The 18,056-nt window shown below is 38.6% G+C and overlaps 1 protein-coding gene across 9 annotated transcripts in view; it reads right to left on the bottom strand.

Annotated features, from left to right (window-relative positions):
* The window catches only part of FRYL (FRY like transcription coactivator), a 276,795-nt gene that overhangs the window by 58,630 nt on the left and 200,109 nt on the right, over positions 1 to 18,056 (bottom strand). For all 9 annotated transcript variants that reach the window (XM_060188085.1, XM_060188080.1, XM_060188084.1 and 6 more), the window contains 10 exons: positions 14,937 to 15,028; positions 12,694 to 12,866; positions 12,015 to 12,175; positions 11,381 to 11,491; positions 9,387 to 9,541; positions 6,956 to 7,055; positions 4,638 to 4,806; positions 3,766 to 4,025; positions 3,248 to 3,388; positions 1,996 to 2,164 (listed from right to left, as the gene is read on the bottom strand). In XM_060188085.1, coding sequence (XP_060044068.1) covers positions 1,996 to 2,164; positions 3,248 to 3,388; positions 3,766 to 4,025; positions 4,638 to 4,806; positions 6,956 to 7,055; positions 9,387 to 9,541; positions 11,381 to 11,491; positions 12,015 to 12,175; positions 12,694 to 12,866; positions 14,937 to 15,028 — 1,531 coding nt within the window. The remainder of the gene's footprint in view (positions 1 to 1,995; positions 2,165 to 3,247; positions 3,389 to 3,765; positions 4,026 to 4,637; positions 4,807 to 6,955; positions 7,056 to 9,386; positions 9,542 to 11,380; positions 11,492 to 12,014; positions 12,176 to 12,693; positions 12,867 to 14,936; positions 15,029 to 18,056) is intronic.

The raw sequence follows: 18,056 nt of genomic DNA, 5'->3' as shown, positions 1-18,056 counted from the left end.
GATGATCTTACTCATAAACAGAAGTTGAGAAAGAATAATAGAAAGGGAAATGTAAAGCAGAATTTGACTGAGTCAGATAAAGTAAGGACTACAAAAGCTAGATAAAGGAAAGAGGCCAGCATACTTTAATGATGAGTTTTTTGGCCACTACCAGACCACCTCAACATCTGGGGCCCTAGTCAGGGAATCCTGGGATTCCCACATAAGTATGATGGGCCTAGACCTCTAACAGATCCCTCTGCACTGTCACCGGTCATCTCCATTAGGAACAACATAATAAATCCTCTGTGGGCCTCTATAGGATCTTGCCATCCTTGTAGAAAAACAATGGTAGAAACTGCCCCACTCTCTGAAGGGAGGCTGGGTCAACATAATTTGCTACTCAAGGAAGACTGGTCCTGAAATTAGTGTAGCCTAGAATGTTCCTAGATGTGACCATAGAATGTGAGCTCAGGCCAACAGGGATAGAGGTTGCACAGGCTCCTGTGCTAAATATGAATAGATATGGGCCCTAGGTCAGATCGATGGGGTTTACAGTTAACAGTATTTATATACTTTTCCCATATTTGGGAGCTACTCTCTGCCCTGATCCAGCTTTCTAGTCCTATTCGCAACTCTGACATCATCTTACCACACAATACTTTTAGTCCACCTGCATGTTAACTGTCGGGCTAACAAAAATTAGTAAAGTCATGGGCCCTTTGGGATAGACCTAAAATAGACTTCCTAGCTTCTTCCAACATGAAGACCCTAAATCTCATCTTCTATATTCTTACCATTAGGTTTCTGATTATTAAACAATTTGTTCTGCTTTATATCTTAATGCTTTTCAGCCAATAAGTTGCAGATACTACCATGACACCAACCTGACTTCCCTGGGCACATGACTTCACCAATGTGTCCTGGAACCCCACCTCCCTTACCCCACTAGAGAAAGACAGAAATAGGCTGGGGGTATGGATTTACCTGCCAATGCCCATGCCCAGCAGGGAAGCAATTACAGAAGCCAGACCTTCTACCTTCTGAACCCCATAAAGATCTCTGGTCAATACTCCCAGAGGGATAAAGAATATGGAAGCTTCCAATGGAGGGGATGGGATTTGGAACTCTGGTGGTGGTAATTGTATGGAATTGTACCCCTCTTATCCCATAATCTTGTCAATCATTTTTAAATCACTAATAAAAAAAAACAACCTAGTGAAAATAAAAAAAAATCATAGAAAGTAGAATAAAAAGGCCAAGAGATGAAAAATGATGTAAAAAATTTTCATAAATAAATGTCTATTTAAAAGATTATTAACTAGGGGTTGGGGAGTTGGTTCTAAGTATAGAGTGCAGGACTTGCATGCATAAGGCCACAGGTCCATCTCCACTGTGGCATACGTCTAACAGTGGTATGATGTATGGTCAGGTCTAACGCACACTCGCTCCTTCTCGCTCCCCAAGAATAAATTAAAAAAAAAATGCTGTGACAAAGTGTCATAAAAACTTAAAACTACTAGAGCTTACATATATTGATTTTTAGTGTACATTATTCTGTTGGGGATACAACCTCAACTCAAAAGATTACAATAAACATAATTACAAAATATGTGTGTACATATAAATATACCTACATGCTGGATACTTTGTGTATGTTCAAATTAATTATAAATTGAAATCACATAGTAATTTATATCAGGAAGCATTTTCTGTATTTAAACATACTTATATTCATGAAAATGCATTTACTATAGAGGGACATATAAGCCTATATACTTGGGCTCTAGTGAAGTATGCAAGCATGCTTTTCTTTCTAACAGTATGAATCCTTACACTGTCAAATTTCTTTAGTCATATGAGGCTCAACAAACCTTGTAACCTTAAATCACCATACAGGACTCATGCATGTTTTTGACTTCTTGATGATAGTGCTAAAAGCAAACATGGGCTAAAATGGACAATTCTGACGGCTTTTCTTTTGCTGAAGTAATTGGTTTTTAAGTAACTTCTCACCTGAGGTGACAGAGGGAATTTTGTAGCTGGAAGTGATGCGGTAATATGGGGGGTTATCCATGTGGGTTACTCCGGAACTGACAGGCTCAGTCAGCTGTAGCTCACCCACCAGCTCTTCTAGCAATTGCATTGTTTTGTCTCTACCTAAATATACAATAACTTTCTTCACCTGTCATTCAGATATGAAAAAAATGAATTATCAATCGCATGCATTTGTCTTACACTACTATCAAAGCTCGACTTTAAGTGGTAGAAGAATAAGCACCATTTCAATGTGAATACACACTGATGAATAGCAGTGAGACAGTTCAATCAGCTTTATAAACACTTTCCTCACCATCAACATATATCTAATTAGACTGGCCTAAATGTATTGCTAATGATTTCCCCAACATTATCTATCTCTGTTACTTTCTTTCTTTAGAATAACAAAGCATGTGGGCAGAAGTAGATAGCATAATGGTTATGCAAACAGACTCTCAAACTTGAGGCTCCATAGTTCCAGGTTCAATCCCCCACACCACCATACACCAGAGCCGAGCAGTGCTTGGGTTAAAAAAAAAAAAAAAAAAAAGAGTAACAACAAAGGATGATTTGCCTTTTTTTTTTTTTTGTAAATCAATTCCTTTGTAATAGCAGGAAAACTTAGATCAATATTACCCTCTTATTTTTAGTCCATCAGCCTTTAAGTCATAAGTATAGCTTTCTTCCATTGAGGAAAACTATACTTCATTTCTCTTGCTTCCAGAAGATTTAGGCAGAATTTCATGGGCACGATGCTCTCACTTGCCATCCTGCTCTACCTCCCTGTGCCAGTTCCTGCCCAGCAGAAACTATAAACATTCTGGATATTGTGGTCTTTCCTTCTTATTACTTTCTCACTATTATCATCTTGAACTCTCCCAGACAATTCTGGTTCCTAGGTTGATTCCCTGTGCTCTGCAATATTCCTTGGTAGCTCTTATCATGACTGTACTTTATTAACTTTCTGATTTATTCATTAAATAAATTCACTGTCAGTCCAAAGAATAAAACCTGCACCCTTACTCATCTGAGGATAATACCCTGAACCTGGCATGTAATAAAATGAGGTAGTTTTTGTTACATGAATCAATGAATAAATCCATGTTACTTCCTGACTGTCTTCATTATAGGCCTTGCATTGCCTCTTCTGATCTACTGTTGCCCACTATCTGACCTTACAAGATACCAGGTAAACACAGATTCTGTAAGTTAAAATGAAAATGCATACATAAGGCAAGAGGCTTGGTTCACTATTCACTCCACAAATGCTGATCAGAAAGTGCAAAATTATTTTCAGGTTTTTGGGCCAGCCGTCTGCAAGTGTGGTCCATACATTCTCCACCTCCAACCAGGCCAACTCATCACCATACTAGAAGCAGGAAACACAACACAATGACTCACAATATCAGATTCAGCGCTTCTTGAAATAAAAGGAAATAAGTTCATATTTTTCATAGTTTTAGAGGAATAGTCATGTCTTTCAACAAATCTAAACATGAGTATCATTAATCAAGGTGTTTATTCATACATTTAATTAAGTAGTCAAAAGTAGCCCCTCCCCCAAATACATGATATTCTATAGCCAATAAAAGGCTTTTAAAGAAAGGTATTTCTCGTGCACATTCCTTTGGTGACCCTGGAAGATGAGATCCTGGAATTTCATCTTCTCATCTATATCTAACCTTGCTCATTTCCCTCCCCCGACTCAGTAACTCTGTGCAGCAAGTGTAAATGGGGAACTTATACCTTTGCTGTCATGTACATCAGATTGTTTAAAACCATTGCAGTGGCTTGTGGAGACCCCCAGCCTTCTCCTCGTAACCAGCGCCTGCTGGTCACCATCAGTTCCCGGTCTTTTAAGGAGTCATCTTCATCTTCATCATGCCGTCTGGCTGTGGGCAAAGGCTTCAAATCCACCAGCTCGATGTTGTTCATCCAAGGCAAAAGGTAGTGCAGCATGACTTGCCTGCCAGCAGGGTGCGCCGTCTGGATTCTCTGGCTTATCTCTAGAACAAACAAGCCCAAAGAATGAATAGATGATATGTTTTTTATTTCTTTTTACTTAGTTAATTTGAGAATTTCCACTCCAAAGAAGAGGAAGTCAGACAAGATTCATAACTTAAAAACAGATTAGTCTTTTTTTTTCCTTGCAGTGTTGTTGAGGCATTGCAAATGAGTGATTTCACCAATCCTAGGCCCAATTTTTCATCCTTCTTCTTTAATATTTACTTATTTTTGGATAGAGACAGAAATTGGGAAAGAGAGATAGACATCTGCAGCACTGCTTTGCTGCTTGTGAAGCTTCATTTCCCAGAAGTTGGGGACTGGGGGCTTGAAACCAGGTCCTGATGTGTGTACTCAGTCAAACGCTCCACCATCTAACTGCCTTTTCCATTCTCTTTATTTCAGATGAAGACACCATAGCATCAGAGTGTCCCTTGGTGCAATGAAACTCCCATGTGGTGCCAAGGTTTGAATCCAACCTGGGCATATGATAAGGCATGTCATGGCTCTTGTGTTTCTGTTTGTTTGTTTGTGTAAATTCAACTTCAGAATTCGCATGCTCAGGATTTCCTACAGTCATTTTTTAAGAACTGAATTACCAAAGATGATAATACCTGAGAATATGGCTAGAGTTAGCTCAGGATACGCCCTTGCCAGCTCCTCAGACAACTGGTAATAGGAAACAGAATACAGATGTGGCAGAGGAGACAGCTGGCTAAGCACTCCATCTGTTCTCTGAACCTCCAATTTGTGAGCATAGCGAAACATCTTCGGTTCCAGGATCTGCAAAAAAATATCAACATCTTAATATTTTATACGTTTTCTAAAGTCCAGTGATAATGAAAAATTAAATTTCCAGGAATATGCTAGTTAAAAAATCATAGAGCTATGTATACGTACATACACAAACATACATATACTTCAGATATTAATTTCTAATCCTGAGAAACATTTACATAAGAGTGTGCTTAAAAGAATTTATCTTCCTTACGTTTAAGGTGTCAGTGATCTGGGTTAGTAACATAATCTAAGAAGAACTTCAGGAACATTAAAATAGCATTCCTTTAAAGATATTTACCACCTTTCCAATTATAAATATGACAATATGACAATAGAGGGAACTTTGAATTCCCCCGTAGATTCAATGGGCCTAGACCTCTAATAGATCCCTCTCTCTATCATCACTGGACACATCCATAAGGAACATTATCCCAGGGTCTCTTGTGGGCTTCTTCAGGACCATTCTCTCACTATGAACTACCAGTGCTAAGGACTCCACCACTCTCTGAAGGGTCAATCCTTCTCTGCCACTTGAGGAAAACTGGTCCTAAAATGAATGCACCCTACAATGTTCCCAGCTGTGACTATGGACACTCAGAATTAGTAGGTATGACTTAGGGAAAGAAGGCAAGATCAAATATTTGTCAATATAGATAGATAGCTATAGAAATAACAGTCATCGCATATCTGTGATCTTAGGAGAACTAATAACAGTTTCCAATGTAGGAAATAGGGCCACAGAACTCTGGTGGTGGGAAAGGTGTAGAATTATACCCTTGTTATCTTACAGTTTTATAAATCAATATTAAACCACTAATAAAAATGGAAAAAAATGACAATATAACATGTTGAAGTAAAAAAGATCTTCAACTAGATCTTGGCTAATCACAGATTACATACAAAATGTAAGATAAAAGTCCTTTTGACATTATGTTAACAGAGTTACATTATTGAACTTTTATTTATTTTTATTAAAAATTTTTTTATTATATTTATTTATTTTCCCTTTTGTTGCCCTTGTTGTTTTCTTGTTGCTGTTGTCATTGTTGGATAGGACAGAGAGAAATGGAGAGAGGAGGGGAAGACAGAGAGGGGGAGAGAAATACAGACACCTGCAGACCTGCTTCACTGTCTGTGAAACAACTCCCCTGCAGGTGGGGAGCTGGGGGCTCGAACCAGGATCCTTAAGCCGGTCCTTGCACTTTGCGCCATGTGCGCTTAACCACAGCGCTACTGCCCAACTCCCTGAACTTTTATTTTTTTAAACATTTTTTCCTTCACTTCACCCAGGTCATGTTTTCATCCAGAAAGAGAGGGGATGGGGGGAGGGAGAGAGAGAGAAAGAGAGAGAAACCTCAGTATTGGAATTTCCTCCAATGCAGTACCAGAACTTGAACCTGGACCAGATACATGGCAATACAAAGGCCCTACCCTGTGAGTATCTCTCTGGCCATAAACTTTCCTTTTAATTAATGAAGAAGTTAAGGTGTGATTTTAGAGACAGTCCCCAGCAAGACCAGTACCACTTCAAACCTTTTGGGAAAAAAATCAGCCTATACTCAAAACTCCATCCTTAACTCTAGGTTAAGAGAGATGAGAAATTGTGCCATATGTCAACAACTGTACTGTAAACCATTAACTGGCCTCTTAATAAAGTGATATAAAAAAGAGCAAAAACCACATCCTATTAAATATTTAGCTAAATAATACAGAATATCATTATTTGCTTGGCTAGTGAAATCTCTAAGCTCTATCAATGAGTCTAATAAAAACAACTCTATAGTATTATCATAAAAGAGCTATTGATGGTACTTTCCACTTGGTTCTCAGTATTTGCCCCATTATTGCTGAACAGAACCAACAGTTAAATGCACATTAGGCCCTAGCCCCTAGATCTTTTAGGGGTACCTTCTAAACCAGCGAGTATGAGGAAATATATGCAATTTCCCTACAGCTGACGTCAAAGTAGTCAATACCACCTGTAGACTCAAATGGTCCATTTATCATTATCTTCCATTTTTAATGGAACTCAGGCATTGACACTGTAATTCACTAGCTAGGCTGACTATCAGTACAATTTGAAGGCAAGAATAGATGATAGAACTTCACTAAGTCCTTAGCAAAATGTTTTCATTAACTTCTATTCACAAACCTGTAACAGTTGCATAGCAACTTCATAGATATTTCGAGAAGAATCAGCTGCTTTAAACAGTATCAGATTCAGTAGCATCACTGTGTCACACTGGTAATCCCTAGGGAGAAATATTAAATGTTAGGTAAACATCATCCACAGGCTTTCACACTAGTTAGTAAATAGGATTTACAAGGGGCAAGGCTGCAGGCTTGCAGCTGCTACAACTATGAGATGACTGGCTTTATAAAGCAGAAAGTGCAACAGAAACATCGTGATCATTATTCTTTGGTTAAATTTTTGTTAGGGCTTAATAGAAGACAACACTAGCTTATTATTAATTATTTCTGAATTCAAAAGAAACCATTTTGTCTAACAAATAAACAAAAAACCTCAACTTTGGCCTGAGAGGTAGCATAGTGGATATGGCATGAGTTCATGAGTTTAATTCCCAGGATACCAACATCCCAAGTGTTAAGAATGGTGATGCTCTCGTTTCTCCTCTCTCTCTGTTGTCAACAGATAAATTAAAAACAGCATAACAAAATCAAGTAGTATATGCAAATGAAGAGCCACTAGGATGGTTCAGTGGTAGAGCATGTGTTTTCCATGTAGGAGGCCATGGCTTTGACTCGGCACCACAGAGGAACAGCAAAAACAAAGCAAGTGGAGCTCCGCAGATGAAGTAATGGTATTTGTCTATTTTTCCTCTTTATCTCACATAAAAAATTTAAAATAAAGTTAGGGAGACTTCATAATGGTTACACACACACACAAAAAAAAAATACTTCCATGCCTGATGCTCTGAGGTCTCAAGTTCAAGCTCCAGCACCACCGTATGCCAGGCCTGAGCAGTATTCTGGCTTAAAAATAAAAAATAAAGGGGGTCAGGTGGTAGTACAGTGGGTTAAGCGCACGTGGCGCAAAGCGAAGGACTGGCGTAAGGATCCGGGTTCGAGCATCCTGGCTCCCCACCTGCAGAGAGGTCACTTCACAGGTGGTGAAGCAGGTCTGCAGGTGCCTATCTTTCTCTCCCCCTCTCCATTTCTCTCTGTCCTATCCAACAACGATGACATCAGTAACAACAATAATAATAACTATTATAACAACAATAAACCAACAAGGGCAACAAAAGGGGGGAAAAAGCAAAGTTAAAAATAAAGTAAAATAAACAAGGGCAACAAAGGGAAAATAAATAAAATAAAAATAAATGAGAATAAAATAAAAATTTAGGGGATGGGTGGTGGAGCACCTGATTAAGTTCACAAATCACTAAGTACAAGGACCTTATTTCAACCTCCCTAGTCCCTACCTATAGGGAGGAAGCTTCATGAGTGGTGAAGCAAGTGCTGCAGGTGTCTATCTCGTTTCTCTTCTTATTTCCCTATCCCGTCTCAACTTCTCTTTTTGTCCTATCAAATGGAAAAAAAAAAATGACAACAGGAACAATGTATTCACTGTGAAGGCACCAAGGCCCAGCATAAGCCCAGTGACAATAAAAATAAATTAGTTAAAATTAATTTTTTTAGTGGTCTGGGAGGTGGCGCAATGGATAAAGTATTGGATTCTCAAGTATGAGGTCCCAAGTTCAATCCCTAGCAGCACATATACCAGAGTGTTATCTGGTTCTTTCTCTCTCTCCTCCTATCTTTCTCATTAGTAAATAAATAAAATATTAAAAAAATAATTTTTAAAATATTTATTTATTCCCTTTTGTTGTCCCTATTGTTTTATTGTTGTAGTTATTACTATAGTAGTTGTTGGATAGGACAGAGAGAAATGGAAAGAGGAGGGGAAGGGAGAGGGGGAGAGAAAGATAGACACCTGCAGACCTGCTTCACCGCCTGTGAAGCGACTCCCCTGCAGCTGGAGAACAGGGGCTCGAACCGGGATCCTTACGCTGGTCCCTATGCTTTGCACCATGTGCACTTTACCCGCTGCGCAACCGCCTGACTCCCTGAAATTAATTTTAAAAGTTGGATCAGGTAGATGATTCAGTTGCTGAGCACAGGCCTTGCATGTGTGAGACCGCAAGTTTGTTTTATTTATTTATTTTTTATCTTTTGCCTCCAGGGTTATCGTTGGGGCTCAGTGCCTGCACTGCGAATCCACTGCTCCTGGAGGCCATTTTTTCCCCATTTTTGTTGCCCTTGTTGTTGTTATTATTGTTGTTGTTGGATAGGGCAGAGAGAAATGGAGAGAGGATGGGGAGAGAAAGATACACACAGACCTGCTTCGCTACTTGTGAAGCGACACCCTTGCAGGTGGGGAGCTGTGGCTTGAACTGGGATCCTTGCGCTTTGTGCCATGTGCGCTTAACCCACTGTGCTACTGCCCAACCCCCTGAGACTCTAAGTTTGTTGCCAGCACTGTATTAAAAAGAAGTTGAGAGAGAGAGAGAGAAAGAGAGAGAGGGAGAGATAGAGGTCTTGCATGTAAGTGTGTAGCCTACCTGTTCTGAAATACGTTAGCGATGGCCTTAAAGCAGCCAGCGGCCACCCTCTTGGAGCCAGTGTAACACCTGTCCACAGCCCAGTACATCAGGTTGCTCTGATCTGGATTCAGCTCTAGCAGTAATGTCACTGCTTCACAGCCCAACTGATGAACCTGAGGTCATAACATTGTCCAGGATAGAGAAAGGTATGCTAGTTAATTGTTCGGGTCCCCACATTTCTACTAATATAACACAGAGCATACAAAATCATCACAAAATTCAGCCTCCTCTTTAGTTCCTCACTTTAATCAGTTAGGAGAGGGAAAAATTCCATGGATAAATTAGTATTGGTTGGGATTGGGTGGTGGTGCACATGGCTGAGTGTCCTGTTACAGAGACAGAGACCCCCGCAATACTGCTTTGCCACTCACAAAGCCTTCCCCCTACAGTACTGTGGGTGTCTGTTTCTCTCTCTCCCTATCACCCCCTTCCTTCTCAATTTCTGGCTGTCACAATCCAATAGATAGAGATAATAAAAAATAAAATAAAAAGGAAAATAAATAATCATTGGTCTTCTGCTTTTACATAAAACTGTGTAATAAAATGCTCTCCTCTAGCAGACTCCAGAAGGTGGTTCACGATTCTGCACAGTGATAAACTGCTTTTGGAGAAGTAAGTAGTCACCCTTTCTAGTTATTTTTTATTTTTAGTCTTGTACTTGGTAGCCCAATAGAAAAACTGTTCTGGGGGCTGAGTGATGGCACACCAGGTTATGCGTATAGTCTAGGATTTAAACACCTGCAGGGGGAAGCCTCACCAGGTTATGCGTATAGTCTAGGATTTAAACACCTGCAGGGGGAAAGCCTCACCAGGTTATGCATATAGTCTAGGATTTAAACACCTGCAGGGGGAAGCCTCACCAGGTTATGCGTATAGTCTAGGATTTAAACACCTGCAGGGGGAAAGCCTCACCAGGTTATGCGTATAGTCTAGGATTTAAACACCTGCAGGGGGAAAGCCTCACCAGGTTATGCGTATAGTCTAGGATTTAAACACCTGCAGGGGGAAGCCTCACCAGGTTATGCATATAGTCTAGGATTTAAACACCTGCAGGGGGAAAGCCTCACCAGGTTATGCGTATAGTCTAGGATTTAAACACCTGCAGGGGGAAAGCCTCACCAGGTTATGCGTATAGTCTAGGATTTAAACACCTGCAGGGGGAAAGCCTCACCAGGTTATGCGTATAGTCTAGGATTTAAACACCTGCAGTGGGAAGCCTCACCAGTGGAGAAGCAGTGCTGCAGGTAGTTCTCTCCCGCCTCCCTCTCACCCTCTCCTTATCTCCCCATCCCTTCCAATTACACCATTCTATCACACTGAAACACATTTTCTGAATAGGAAAACAATGCAAGTCCTGTTTTAAATGGTAAACTCTGGATTTAAGCTATGAAAGTGAAAAGGGTAAGGAGTAGAGGAGGCAGGGCTGGGTGGTGGTGCACCTGGTTGGGCGCACATGTTTCAATGTGCAAGGACCCAGGTTCAAGCCCCCAGTCACCACCTGCAAGGGAAAGCTTTGCGAGTGGTGAAGCAGGGGCCGCAGGTGTCTCTCTTCCTCTCTATCACCCCCTTCCCTCTAGATTTCTGGCTGTCTCTAATAAATAAAGATGATTAAAAAAAAGGAGTAGAGGAAGCAAGCAAAAACCCAAGTGCAGAGTAAAAAAAAATGAAGTTAATCACATTAAACAATGTAAAATTCTACAATAATACTTTATACTTAGAGTATTGAGACACAATACCATAATAATTCTATAATATAAAAAATATTAAAATGAGTGATAATTAGCTACAGACTAGAAAGAATCTTAGATTACGGTATTCTATTTAATAAAATTAACTTTTTTGCATATAGTTCCAAATTATTTCATTAGGATACCTACTTTCAGTAGCCATGTACTAACTCCAAATAATAAATGTAATGTACTATGAAATTTTATGGGGTTGTCAATAATTACCTTTTTGTCCAGAGAATCCAAAATGTTATCCAACCATTTGTACAAATAGCCATCTGATGAAAGTCCTACATTATCTGCAACAGGGCCACAACATAGTACAGCAGACATAGCCTTCAAACAATAATATTAGAATTACATTTAAAACATTTAAGAGATTAAAGGCTGGATGCTTAATGAGAAAGAAAAAAATTATTCATACTTGTATAGCCAAAAAATTTTTTTTATAAAAAAACATAATGGCAGTTTTAAAAATTAAGAAAACTACTGAGATAGTAAGTAAATATTATAGAATCAAATTAGATACAAGTTTGAATTATATTGGAAGAGAAGGAAAAGAAAGACCAAGAACAAGTAAAAAGTAGTAGAAAAACAACAGATATGTCTTTGATGTAATCTACAGTCTAAGACAATGGCTTTGAAACTTGGGTAGATTCTGCAACTTTTTCTTCTTTTTCACTGTATTTCTGTACTTAAGTAAATTTAGACCACCTAACTATTGACACATGAAAGGCAAATATATATTCTAATTGTCTCAGGTTCTCTGAAGAAATCTATATCGTCTTTATAATGCCAGTCACTGAGAAAAAAAATAATACTTGCATCATGTGAAACAGAAAATCCAATCTCTAAGTACCTTAAGTGCACAGTACTGATGTCTGTTAATTCGCATATTTCTGTCACTGTATCTGTCCAAGGGAGTAAACATGATGCTGAAAGGACCGGCCCAGTGACTGAACAGCATGAACAAACTGTGACGAAGGCTTTGTTGAGGAAAAATACTTCTTCTCTGGTGCACTGTAAATTAAAAAGGGGGGGGGGGGAGACTCTGTTCCATTTTACTTTAATATGCATGCCAACTTATGCTACTGAACATATAACAACAACAAAAAGACAGCAACAAAAAGACAGCACAAGTTTTCATTTTTAACCTGCTAAAATATAGCCTACATCATTTTGTAATTATTCAAATGTATCTTATAAATTCAAATCTCAACTATCTAAAAAATTATGCTCTTGGCTCATTGTGTCTAGAACAAGTTTGTCTGAAGTGCTGACTCCTTTGATTTGTTCAGTTTTTTTGTGGTGTCTTGATTACTGCTGAAAACATGCTAACTTGCTTTACTATTTCTAATTGCTAAGAGGAATTATTCAAAGGTTAAACAAACTCTTGTCATTTAGGTTTTGCTGATATATTTTCCCAGTATGTGTACATGTTGCCTAATCAACTTAGATTACAATATCTTATGGGAAGAAAAATAGACGAGGGGCTCTTAATATTCAATAATGGCTTAAGACACTGAAAATAACAATACCTGGAACATTCTGAATGATATTCGCCACTAAGGCACTAAAATGGCATCGTATATCCTTCAGTGTATCAGAATCTTTTTCATTTTCTGCTTCCAGGAGTTGTCTAGTTAAATCTACATACTCCAATAAAGTGTTGTTGAGGAAATGTGTTTCATTATCAAGGCCACCACTTGCACTGAAAATAGTGAAGGAACATGATAAAGCAAATACAATTTTCGATCACAATTTAAACCAAAACAAATTCAAAGTGGTCAAAATCAGACGGTCATAGTGGGATATAACTGAATATGCAGAAATGAAACTAAGACAACTTTGATTTACTTAAAATATAAAAACTGACAAAGTTTCCTAATCAAGGAAATGCTACTGCAACTTATATTATTTAATTCCACATCAAATTTTAGTGTTATTAGATGTTATTCCCTTTCTATCAAAATGAGCACCTTTTGAGGGACTAGAGAGGTAGCAAAGCAGTTTATGCAACAGATTTTCATGGGTGAAACTTGGAGGTCCCAGACTCAACCCCCAGTACCACTATACAATGATTGTGTGTGTGTGTGTGTGTGTGTAATGTTTTCATGAACAAAGTGAAACTTGGAACAGGGAGCATGGATTTAGAAAGCTAGAAAGGTGAAAGATGGGAGTTGGGAGGTAGCGCAGCGGGTTAAACGCATGTGGCACAAAGCACAAAGACCTTCGTAAGGATCCTGGTTCGAGGCCCTGGCTCCCCACCTGCAGGGGAGTTGCTTCACAGGTGGTGAAGCAGGTCTACAGGTGTCTATCCAATAATAACGACATCAATAACAACAATAATAATAATGACAACAATAAAAAACAACAAAGGGGAAAATAAATAAATAAAAAAGGTGAAACACTAGCTCTATATGCTCTCGATGTTGCCATGTACATTTATATTTTGATTTTTTTTTCTTTTAAGTTGCCACCAGGATTATTGCTGGGGCTCAAGGACAGCACTAGGTAGCCACTGCTCTCAGCAGCCCTGTTTTTTTTCTTTCTTTCTTTCCTTCTTCCTTTCCTTCTTCCTTTCTTTCTTTCTTTCTTTCTTTCTTTCTTTCTTTCTTTCTTTCTTTCTTTCTTTCTTTCTTTCTGTTTTATTTGACAGGACAGAGAGGAACTGAGAGCAGAGGAGAGATGGAGACGGAAGACAGGCGCCTGGCAGACCCACGTTACTGCCTGTGAAGTGTCCCCTCTGCAGGCATGCGGCGGGGAGGGCTTAAACCCGGGTCCTTGTGCTTGGTGACCTGTGTACTCAACGGGGTGTGTCATTGCCTGGACCTTCATATTATGCTTTTTAACCATAAACAAAAATTCATTTCTGAACGTAATTTTTTTTTACATAATCACAAATTCAAATTTTCTCAGTCAGATTCCAGGGAAGGTATTTTAAAGGCTATCAGAATTCAAGTTAAGAGTGTTAGTTATTTTTTAACACAAAGCTGCTGGAATTCTCAAAGGGCTGGTCTTAATGTCCAGATGCTTTTATTGTAATAGTCACATCATGCTTTATGCTTTTATTGTGAAGGGTTATAGATTATGTGTGTGGACTTCACAATGTTCCCCAGTAGACAGTCTAACAGTTGATTAGAATAAATCTGCAAACCTTATAATGCTTAGTCTTTATATATGTGATATTTGTAAGTCCAGGAACAAAAATAGCTTTCTTCTTCCTCTTCTTCTCCCTCTCCTTCTCCTTTCCCCACTTAGATGGAGAGAGACAGAGAGATACCACACCACTGGAGCTCCCTTGCACACCATAGCACCTCCCATGTGTTATCAGGCATCTAACCTGGTCCATATATATGGCAAAGTATGTACTTACCTGAGACATTCCTCAATGACTTGCTAATATTAATATGGGAAACTCTCAAACAATGTTCTCTATTAGATCTATTTCTGGTGTTCACACACACACACACACACACACACACACACACACACACACACACACACACACACGTCTAGACTGCTAGATTCCAACAAATATCAGAATCATAGAAATACCACACCTAATGCATTCTATTACTAGTAATAGGTATTTCAATACATATTTTAGTCACTGGTTAATGTACTGGATGCATGCTTGCTTGGTAAATAATGTTCACAGCAATGTTGGTTTTTACTGGGGGGGGGGAAGCAAAGGTGTTTGTTTTTCACATTTTTCATAAGAGAAAAAAATATAGTCTGTAACATTCTAAGGTTTAAAAAGTCAATACCCAGTACTAACCTGTGACTAATGACACCAGCATCTGCCAGCAGTTCAAATATTCGTACCAGTTGTACTCGTAAAATATCTCGACGCCTGCGCCGCTTCATATTCTGTTTAAAAAATATAAAGATATTACTTAAAAAGGTCTGAAAAAGGCTGACAGAAAATTTGCTCGCATCACTCAAGAGAACAAGATGAATATCTTAAAAGAGTTTCCATGCTCATTAAAATTATTTTGATTGCAGATTAAACACTCCGGTAGTTACGACTACAAAGAGCTAAGTGTGGATAGTCAGAAATTAACAGCACAAACAAAACCATGTGGCATTTCCATAGTGATGCCCTTATTTGAAGAGAGAAAAACCAAACAGAAATATAAGCAGCCTTACAATTCTCTGATGTGGTTTGATTTTACAACCTTATCAGAAGTGAAACAGTTAAACCATTCTCACTGAATGGCAAGTAATTCCAAAGATATTCCCAACAAAGTTAAAATGTTGTGGGCAGGGGTAAAGAGCATAAAGGTCATGGAAAGAAACTCTCATGCTTGAGGATTTGAAGCCCCAGGTTCAATCCCCTGTTCCACTATAAGCTAAAGCTGAGCAGTGCTCTGGGAAAAAAAGAAAATATTGTAAAGGAAACAAAAGTAATCTCACACATCTTTCTTATGTAAGTTTTCCACTTAATTTTGGCACAAAGAAATCAATTTAAACAAAACCTAAGGAAAAAGATTTCTTCAATTACTATGATGTATATAAGTATGCTTGTCTTTCAGGGTCTAAGAACTAACGACTACTTAATAAGTAGGCTTTAACGGCTATACAAACCCATTAGTTGTAACATGTCAACTTGATTCTGCCTCTCATAGTAACTTCTATAATAGTATGATACAGATGTCCTTTATTTGACAATTTAAAAATATTTTTTATTTTATCTTTACCTATTTATTATTGGATAGTGCTAGAGAGAAATTGAGAGGGAGGGGAGATAAGAGAGACACCTGCAGCCCTGCTTCACTACTCATGAAGTTTTCCCCCTGCAGGTGGGAGTCAGGGATTTGAACCTGTGTCCTTGCACACTGCAATGTGTGCACTTAACCAGGTGTGCCACTGCCTGGCTCCTTTACTGTGATAATTCTTTACTTCATTTGTGATGTATTTTCACTATAAAGTAACTAAAAACATGTTTATTAATCTTGTGCTTTTCAAATCCACATTCTAGTATTCTGTCTTTCATAAGAATTGAATTGCTGTAGAAAACTGAGAAATGTTACACACGTACAAACTACTGTATTTTACTGCCGCCTGCAAACCATTAATTCCACAATAAAGAAAAAAAATAATAAAAATTAAAAAAAGAATTGAATTGCTAATAACCAGTTCATTAAACTTGTTTCTTTTTGTTCTTTATAAAGGTTACAAAATTCATATTATATGAGTTGGTTTCTTAACAGTCTTTGGGAATTTCAGCAAAGTTTAAGTTGTCTCCACAAAGACTGAGCCGAAAGCACTCAAACTACACTCGTATTCAAGACACATCTCTAGTCACTTCCTTTCAAGAGTTTCCCCCATGAAATCTATAAGCAATACTTCCGGTCCCACCTTCTTCTGAGTCATCCTGCAGTCAATTACTAAGTGGGTATACTAGCACTACTCTACATGACTGAATTAAAGAAAGGGAGTGGAGATCAATTTTTTAAAAGACTTTAAAGTCTAGGACTGGGGAGATAGCATAATGGGTATGTGAAAGACTTTCATGACTGAGACATTGTAAGGTCCCAGGTTCAGTCCCAAGCACAAGCCAGAGCTGAGAGCAGTGCTATGGTGATAGTGATGATGATAATAATTTGAAAATAAAGATTTCAAGCTCTAATTTGGTGACTAGTGTCATTATCTACCTCTCCTGCTTAAATTCCTCAGTAAATTGCTAATATTAATATGGGAAACTCTCAAACAATGTTCTCTATTAGATCTATTTCTGGTGTTTACAAGGTAAATTCTGGGACTCTACACTCCAGGGATTCTCATTCTACAAGGCAAGAAATCTGCGTAAGTTTTCTGATATTCTTGGACACCACTGGCATATGTAGACTCTTGGTCTACCTGATAAACCTGGAGCCAGGGATCTCTCATGAAATAGCTCTCATCTTGTTTACCAATCCAATATGTCCCTTTCGCTATAACTACACAAAATTTATGCATCCTCTACATGATCTTCTATAGTGTCTAAACACTATTCTTCTAGTAGAATATCATTCTTTTGTTTCTTCCTTTTTCATGGAGACAGAGAGAAATTGAGAGGAAAGGGATAGGGTGAGAAGGAAGAAAGAGACACCTGCAGCACTGCTTCACCATTCCTGATCTCTCAACCCACCCTTGGTGGGGAGCCAGGGCTTGAGCCTGTGTCTTTGGATAGTAATGTGTCACCACCCCCCAGCCCTGAATATAATTCCCCTGTTGTCTACTGGAGAACACACTTCAAAAGTTACCTTGTCTACAATGCCTTCTAGTACTTCACAACCAGAGCTGTGGTGTGAATGCTCTTAATTCATACATGCCCTAATTTAGGATGGTGAGTACACGACACATTGTTATAATTTGTTTTACATATCCATCTGTCCCATCACACCTGTGTTTTCTTTTTCTTTTAAATATATATATATTTTATTTATTGGACAGAGACAGAGAAATAACAAAGGAAAGGGGAGATAGGGAGGGAGAGAGAGAGAGATATACCTACAGCAGTGCTTCACCAGTGATGAAGCTTCCCCCCAGCAGGTGAGGACTAGGAGGCTTGAACCTGGGTCCCTGCAGATGGTAATATATGTGTTCAATTGGGTGCACCACTGCCTAGTCCTTAGGCCTGTGTTTCCTAAGCTGCTTAGACATGACACAGACTGTAAGATTTGGGAACTGAAATTTGGAGGTGACAAAACACAAGCCCTGGGGCACTGCAGTCTGTTGCTATAAGTAAAACTACTCTTTAATAAAAATCACAACTATTTGCTTAGTGGTTTATGAAGCAAAATGGAGTCATTACTACAGAAATGACATCACTTAAAATGTTAAAAACATTCACCATCTGGCCATTTATAGGAAAAAATAAAAAAGGCTGACCTCAGTCTAAATCTTGACTATT

The sequence above is a fragment of the Erinaceus europaeus genome, chromosome 3 (assembly GCF_950295315.1).
Source record: "Erinaceus europaeus chromosome 3, mEriEur2.1, whole genome shotgun sequence".
NCBI lineage: Eukaryota > Metazoa > Chordata > Mammalia > Eulipotyphla > Erinaceidae > Erinaceus > Erinaceus europaeus.
Note: the sequence above shows the minus strand (reverse complement) of the source record. Positions and strands in the feature narration are given on the sequence as shown.